Genomic DNA, 8,298 nt, shown 5'->3' with positions numbered 1-8,298 from the left:
TATGTCCTTTGAAACAACTTTTTGTTTCTTGACTTCCTACGTCTCTGGGATTCAGCACACCCTACAATGTTTACCGAGGTAACATGACTCTAAAGGGCTACTCTCAAAGTCCAAACAAAATTAAAGGTATGCCTCCATTGGGAAAAATCTTGAATTCCAAGTCCTTTTATTTCCTAAGAAGTATGCTTTTGTGAGAAAGTTGATATGAAGAAAGCCAATTGCTTATAAAGTTACAGCCTTGATAAGTAAAAAGAGCATTTATAAGGAGCTAAACAACCATGGAAGCTCTGCGCCCAAAAGCTCTTGGAACACCAGTCAAATGGCCCCGGCGGGGGTGGGGGGGTGCTGCTCGGTAAGATGTGGGGGCTCGGAAGAGCCACAAGGAATGGGACCCAGGTCGCTCAGGTGCTTCCTCATCTTCCTCTTTTCCTGCCTGCTCCCTCCAACCCCCGTCCCCACCCCCGCTCAGGTCCGGGGAGGCTGAGCCTTTTCTCCCACAGGTGAGACCTACCCCGGGCTGGAGCGCAGAGCCAGCGCCTGTCCCGAGGCTCAGGCAGCCCCAGCCTTTCCCGTGGTGTTCCTAATTAAGAATCCAAGCTGGCTGTTCCCCCTTGGCGCTCGAGGGGCTGGAGAGGCCGGGTGCTAGCGAAAGCAGACAGGAGCGCTCCCATCCCCTTCCCTCCTCCCGCGACCCTGGAACCGAGAGGAAAAAAAAGAAAAAGTTATTTATTGTAGCGCAACACCATCAGGATTCTTTCCCACTCCGTCTTCCGACTCACTGCCACCTTGCAGGGAAATAATAGCTTCGGCCACACTGGCTTTCCCGGTCGGCTTTCCGGATGACTGAATTTCTTTGCTCCTCACTCTTGTCGGGGACCATCTGAAACTGCCCCCAAGTTGCGTTCCCAGGGGACCTCCCCGCCTGGCTTCCACTCGGGGACCAAAGAGGAGCTCATGTCGGCATCCTTCATAGGACGAACCCCTTCCAGGCTGGATAAACCAAACTGGGAAAAGAAAAATGGGTACGGGGCGAGGAGGACTGCTCCTGAAGACCTCGCCCCTCCTCGGCCTCCGGACCCCTGCGGGCGCCCACAGCGAGCCACGTGGGGAGGCCCCAAGACCGGCGCACCCCCCACACACAAGGGCTTTGGAAAAGAAACTAAGAACAATGAACCCCGGAGGACAGAGGGAGGTGGGGGGGGTTGAGAACCCTCATCTTTCACCCCTCCCCCTTTTGGGGACATTCCCTAGGTTTAATCATTAAAGTGGATCCTTTTTTTAAAAGGAGGCAGCGGCTTAATGCTGCCGTTTCTGACAATCTGCCCCACACACTGTCAGCGAAATGAAAGATCTGGATCGAGCTTTGTTGCTTCGCTACCAATAGCAGAGTTGGGGAGACCAAGCCTCCGATTTCTGGCCACATCAAAGCAGTGATTATGCAAATACCCATTTTTTTAAAGACTAAAATGGACGGGGAATTATTTATCACACAATGAACCCCCTGCCGGGGTGGGAAACAATAGACCAGATAGCCCTTCTAGCCCCAGGCTGGGGGAGCTAAAAGGGGGGTGCTGGAGCCCTCACGTTTTATTGGTCTAACCTAATTTCACTAATTCTCTTTTCACACGTTTTCTTTTGCGGATTCTGAGGCCGGGACTTTCACGCTCCCGGGAGCGCCCTGCATTGGCGCGATTCAAGGGCTGCCTGCTTTATTTAATTAATACATTCAAAGCTCGCCTGGGACCCGAGAGCCTCGGGGTGGGGGGAGGCCGAGGCCAGGCGTGAGGGGAAGGCGCTTTTAACGGGTTCCAGGTGTCGATGCCCAGAAGTCACAACCTGCCCAAGGCTGTGCGATGCAGGGGGTGCACGCGGTGGGCGGGCGCCGGCTTGCAACTCCCAGCCTCTCCGGCAGACCCGGCCCTGCTGCGGCCGGGAGCCCCGGGCTTAGATGCCGTCTGAGGGTAACGGGCTAACCCTAAGGAAGGAGCCACCGAACCCTTGCTCCAATTGGCCAAGGCTGCCCAGGGCCTTCCGACCACCTCACCTCCACCCGGCCGGCAGGGCTCTGCAGCGAAGGCGCCCACCTGGCTTCTGCTCGGGTTGGGGGCGGGGGATGCTCTGGATGCCCGAGCTCTCCTCTCCCCCACCTCGCCTGGTAGCCCGCCTCCCTGCCTCTTTTTCTCCCTGTTCGCCCTCTGATGGATTTCTTTTAAATCTAGTGAAGGAAAAATCCCCCTTAACGAGGCCTGGATAATTCAGAACAGCAAAAACGCAATCGATGTCCAAAGCCTGGCGGCGTGGAAGCGAAGACCCAGCCAGGACAGGACCAGCCCTCGCACCTCATCGCACTTCGGTAAACACGCCCGCCGCGCCCCTGGTCTGAAAAGATCCGGCAACCCTTGGGGGAAGAACATCTCTGACTTTGCTTGAAACGTCGCCCAGCAGAGAACTCCAGAAATAGGAGGACCCCTGGGTGCAGACAGAGCACCTTGTCCCAAGGCGGTGAGGGAAATGGATAAAATCGAAGAGCGGCTATATTCCCTACAGCTGAAGCTTCTGCCCTTTAATTCTCACTCCTGGGAGGGAGGGGAGAGGACGACTGGGCCTCAGCCCACAGGCTGTGGAGTTGCTGGGGGTTGGGGAAGAGAACTCCCAGCGCGAAGTGAGGCAGAAAGAACATTCGTAATTGCTAAAAGTGATTAGTCGCCATAAAAAGTAATTGCACCAATTTTAGTGTAAAATAAAGGAGGAAGGGAAGGGAAAGCGTGCGTGAAAATTACAGACGGTAGACGGAATTTCTGCCGTGTGAGACGTGCTGCTGGTGTATAAGGGGACTCTGATCCTGGAGAAATTGTGTAGAAGTGGCTGCTAGATTCAACTAGGTTGCAGCTTAAGTGCTTAGCTGAATCACCATTACTCAAAGCTGTGATTCTTGACCTCTCTCCCCATCCCAGCCTCTCCAAATAAGCCCGTTGAGGTCACCACCTGTTTATGGGATCCCCTCATCCGTTGAAGTTTCTCAAGCACCTGCAGCTGAGGATTTTCCGCCTCAGACCTGTGCCATGAGCTGTTTCCTCGGCAAGTTTTCAAAAAAAAGCACCCTATAATCACCATAAACATGATCATCACTAAAAGAACCATTATTTGGCATCAAAACTGTGATATTTTAAAACTCTCATACTACAGGTGCTTTGCTTGCTGGCTTGGCTTTTTAAACAGTAGAAACAGAAGACACTAAAACACTAAGGTGAATGTAAGAGAAGTATCACTTTCTCTTCATGTTAGATAATCAAGAGTGACTAAGAATAATACAATCTTGAAGGCTTCCAGCTTCAACAGGGAGTTTCAACAGGTCTTCCAGAGATGAAAACCAAACCCTGAGTTAGTTCTTCCTTTGATTGAAAGTGAAGTTATTAAGATATTCAACACTTAGTATTTTCCATATGGAGGGAGAGGAGGAGAAGTTTCAGATGAACACCTCAGAAGAATTATCCTTGCGTCACGCAGAGCGGAGGATTTAGCTCAAACTGTAAGCAGATATAAAACTCATGAGGGAGGGGGAGACTGCACAACCAACATTTCTTTGCTAATCTGATCTTTTAGCTTGTGTTGTCCTGATCACCCTTCCCCCAAGAGGCTTAAACCTAGAATGTGGTCAACCTTTACTTGGTCAACTTTCACCCAAGGCCAAAGTCATTCATTTCTGCTTTGGAGATTGGGGTGCAAGTTACAGAATTATGTATCCTGAAGATTGGAAATCGTCTTTGCTTTCTCTTTGAGGAAGTTTTGACCATGTAACTATTTTAACAAAGATTGGATTGGCTAATATGAAATCAGCTTCCAGTAATGAATTTATAAACACTGCTACACTACAGATGGTAGGGCTGGAAGCCACCTTAGAGATCACTGTCCAGTTGCTTCAGCTCACAAATAATCGAAGCTCTGAGAAGTGAAAGAACCAAATTTCTGCTCACTCTACCAAGAAATTTCAACTTCACTATTTTTTGAAATCAAAGTTTCTGAACTTTGGTGCTTATCATGACTTAATTATCATTTAAATCCCCCCCCTTTTTCCCCACTAATCTTGCTTGCTCAGAAATTGGTTTCTTAAAAACCAAGTTTGGTTTGTATTGAGAGTTACTTTTATGTCAATGTTAGTGTCTCTAGTAGAGTTCAGCTTCCTATGATCACTCAGACTTTGTGTGTCATTGAAATTCTACATACAAACAGATGAAAAACACAAGTCATCTACTTAATTTGATATAGGGAGAATTTCAGAAAAATGCAACTCATTCTTCTAAAAACCACCTAAGCAGGAAAAAAATTATAATACAACCACAAAAATTATGAAAATTATACTTTATTTATAGCTTAATCACAAGAACAATTTTCTTGTTCTTCCAATATGTAAATACATACTAGAATAAACTCTGTAGAATATACAAAAAATACATACTTTTCCCATGAAATTTTTCTTTATAATAAATAGAAGGAAACACGTGTGTGGCTGATTCTGATAATGCTCCGTGTCTGCTTAGGTTTTCAGTCTGTTGATTTATTTTTAATCTCTTGAAAGAATGGGGGAGTTCCTTCTCCCCTAAAAGGTCGAGATAAATAATGCATGAAGCAGTCCTCCCTCCTGATTTTTCCCTTTTCCTCCACATTTTTCCTTTTGATAGAGAGTTCAGCCTAAATTTCCACGCTTGCATTCAATCATTACAAAGCCTACAAATTATACAATGACTTCTAACCTGGCCCTCTAACAAAACAACTTTTTCCCCCTTATAAATCATAAGAGACAGATGGCAAAATGGAGAAGAAAAAGGAAAGAGAAGGGCGGGACAATAGGCATTGTGACGAATCTGGGAAACAGAACAAAGTGCACATCAGAGAGGGAAAGTTTGGTTTGACAGGTGAAATTCCCACAGCCCGCAGACAGCACTGGGAAGAAAGCAGATGCCAGCCATTGCAAATCAGTGGATAATATTATTACCAGTAAAATCATTCAGATGCTAAGATACATTTCTTTCTACTCGACATTAACATCTCTATGTAGAAGCAAAGGTGAAGAGATCACAGGAACCAGTTGCATTCCCCCTGGGAGATTCACACGAACGGCTCCGAGAGAGGGGAGGGGCGTCGGTCGGCTCTGCGAACTCTTTAGACAAGCCCCCTTCATCTCTTCCCGGCATCTTGTTAGCCTTAACAAATGCTCCCCCCGCACCTCTACTATTTTCTTTGACAGTAAGCTCCATCATACCAATAAATTAGGGAGCCTGTCTGAATGAAGGAAGCCTTTAGCCTAGGAATGCAACAAACAGCTGAGGAACTAGAACGGCTACACCTGCTCTGAGTAGTGAGACGGTTTCTAGGGCATGGAGCGCGGGGCAGGAAAGGGGTGGGAGGAAGGCTTGATCGAGGGCAGGAAAGGGTACCCACTAAAGCCTGGCGTGTGTAGCAGAGCTCTAGATACAGTCCCTGACTATGGGGAGGTGAGATGCGTAGCGGTGCTTGTCGGGAGGTGGGGACTGCCAATAGTCCATGTCTGAACCCGCCGGACTGGCAGGAGATAAAGTGCAGCTGTAGGGGGAGGTGGAGTTGGAGGATGCGGAGGAGGACGGCGCGGGGCTGTTGGTGCAGCTCCACGTGGAGGCAGGCGAAGGGCTGTCTCCGCTGCTACTCAGCGCGGCGCTAGAGCCTCCCGGGCTCAGCAAGACTGCCTCGGAGAAGAGCGCCCCCGGCAGGCCTCCGCCGCCGCCCCCGCAGTGGTCGGCCAAGCGGAGGGTCTCTGTGAGCGCCCAAATGTAGTTGTGGGCGAAGCGCAGGGTCTCAATCTTGGTGAGCTTTGCGTCCTCCGGGAAAGTGGGGAGCACCTCGCGCAGCGCATCCAGCGCCGCGTTGAGGTTGTGCATGCGGTTGCGCTCGCGGTTGTTGGCCTTCAATCTACGGGTCTTCTTGATGCGCTGCACCGTCTCGGCAGTTTTGGCGCCCCGAGAAACTGCCCGCGCCCTGGAGGGGCGCCGCTTGCACTCGTGCACCAGACCCAGTAGCCGCGCGGGTCGGCAGCCCTCTGTTCCTCCCGGCGAGCGGCCCTGCGCCCCGGGCCCGGCCTCTGCTCCACGCGGCCGACTCGCCCCGCCCGACGAGCGCAGCTCCTCCTCTTCCTCCTCGTCGGTGCTGGAAGACAGCGGGGTCAGAGCTGCTGAGGCGGGGGAGGCCGAGCGGAGCAACACCAACACGTCCTCTTCCTCCTTCAACTCCAAGGTCTCGGACTTGACGAACATCCTGGAGGAGAGAGCGGTGAAGGAGAAAGAACCGAACGAAGTGTTAATACAGAAGCAGAAGCAAGTTCTTGGTGTCACCGGGACGTCCTCTTGCGCGCTTCGGAGAAGACCGGCTCCGAACAGCGCCAAGGAGTAACGTAAGTTGGGGAGGAAACCGCGCCAGCGCCCTCCAAGCTCAGGAGCGCCCCTCGTTGCGACCCTGTCGCCGGCTAAGTGGGTTCCTAACGCTGCGGGCCGCCGTGGCGGTTGTGTTCCCTCCCGGGAAGGGAATGCGGCTCCCGCAACCGATTCAGCGGGAGCAAGAGGCTTTCGGGTGTGGTGGGACAGAGTGCGGGAAACACCGTTCCAAGTTGGAAGGCCCAGCGCGGATACTTACTTACTTGGCTCTCTAAATGTGCCTCAGCGTCGCTATTACTTTAGACTGTGCTGCGATTCTCCGCTCAGCTCGGAGCACAGCGCCGCGCCTTCTGCGGGTTGGAACCCTGCGGACCTGGCGCTACTGCGGCGCCGCTCCGCGGGGGACCTCTCCTACCCGCGAGGTTGCCAAGAGCCTCGGCGGCCGCGGTGACCCGCCCGGGTCTCGTGTGTTTTGGTGGTGGTGCGTGTCTGTCTGTCAGTCAGTCCCCGGCGGTGCGGCTCCCGGCACGCGACTCTTAGGCACTCCAGTTAAAGCGAAGCTGCTTGTGGTTCAGTGGCTGCGTGTCTGGCACACGACTCTCCTTAAAACCCCTTATATACCACCGAGAAAACAATCAGATCTGCCCCCGGGGCCCCCATCTCCCCCCACCCCCGGCCGCCGCCGCCTCCTCCCCACTCCCGTGCCGGCCCCCCTTCTCCCCCGCTTTTCCCTCTCCGGCTTACTCTTTTCATTGCATTATCATCATTCATTTCTTTCTCTTTTTTCACCCCCTTCCCCCCCTCCCCTAGGCCCTGCCATCCATCCCCCTCCCATCGCCCCCGCCTCTCTTTTCCCCCCTTTATCTAATCAGCATAAAATGGTTCTAAAGCTCCTGTTGGAGCTCGAGGCTGCGGTCGGACTGCTGAAGCGGTGGCGGCAGCATCGGCTCAAGCTGCGGCTGTTGTCGCCGCCGCTGCCCATTGTGATTGGTGGCTCGCGCTCGGCTGGAGCGTGCCGCTAATTTATTAATGAATGGAGGTCGCGAGGCGCAGCTGGCCAATCACGGCGTCCCGGACTCCGGGAGGCCTGCGAGCCACGCGCACCGGAGCCCGCTCCCTTTCAGCGGCTCATTAGGGGCCGGGGCGCTGGCGGCCGCTGGGGAGACCAAGGCGACAGCCCCCGCCGGATCCTCGAGGCTGCACCCCACCCCCCGCCCCCGCCGCGCGCGCACAGGCACCGCACCCGGCGCTGCCCAGCCTCCTAGCTCCCGGACGTTGGGATCCGAGGAATTAGTTAATGGGGGTCAGGATCCCGGGGAAAGCAGTTAGCCCTCTGGTGCTGCCGGCCGTGTGTTGGCAAAGCTTCTTAGGAGCTGTATCAAGTGGTGACCGATTTTAAAATGCATTCATTTAGTTAAAGGAGGAATGGGGTGTGGGTGGCGAGCTGTGGGCGCTTGGTGGGCAAGCGTGTTTAGGTTCCAGAGAGACTCACATGGGAGAGTGAGGCAGTTGGCAGGTTCATAGAGGCATTTCCTGCCAGGGGAGATCGAGTTGGGGGGTGCCGTAGACGGGCTTTCAGAGGGTGTGAGAAGAAAAGCGCTCACGTGTTAGATCTAAAAGGGACTCCTCGTTTTACTGTGACAAACTGAGGCTCTGAGCACTGCTACGGCTTTTTAGTTTGGGGTAGGGGTTAACCCCAGTTTATGGCTGGGCGGTACAGCAAGGAGGCATCCCGCCTGGGTGGCAGCCAGCACCTCCCTCCAGCGAATGGGCTGCACTGACATTTCCATGACCTCTGCTCCGCGCTGGGGGGCGTTGTAGGGACATGGGGCCCATACTCTTGATTCTCCCGGCTTTTCAATGGGAAAAAAGAGCTGAAGGGCTACTGGACTTCGGA

At 53.1% G+C, this 8,298-nt stretch overlaps 1 protein-coding gene across 1 annotated transcript; it reads right to left on the bottom strand.

Moving 5' to 3' along the window:
- Positions 1,364-6,764, bottom strand: NEUROG2 (neurogenin 2). Its single transcript, XM_021101670.1, has 2 exons — positions 6,661-6,764; positions 1,364-6,285 (listed from the first exon to the last, which is right to left on the bottom strand). The coding sequence occupies exon 2, from the start codon at positions 6,282-6,284 to the stop codon at positions 5,466-5,468; it is 819 nt and encodes a 272-aa protein (XP_020957329.1). The 5' UTR covers position 6,285; positions 6,661-6,764; the 3' UTR covers positions 1,364-5,465.

This window comes from Sus scrofa, chromosome 8 (assembly GCF_000003025.6).
Source record: "Sus scrofa isolate TJ Tabasco breed Duroc chromosome 8, Sscrofa11.1, whole genome shotgun sequence".
Lineage (NCBI taxonomy): Eukaryota > Metazoa > Chordata > Mammalia > Artiodactyla > Suidae > Sus > Sus scrofa.
Note: the sequence above shows the minus strand (reverse complement) of the source record. Positions and strands in the feature narration are given on the sequence as shown.

What these genes read in the sequence shown, in the direction of transcription:
- NEUROG2 (XM_021101670.1), bottom strand. Translation starts at nt 6,284, where the DNA reads ATGTTCGTCAAGTCCGAGACCTTGGAGTTGAAGGAGGAAGAGGACGTG.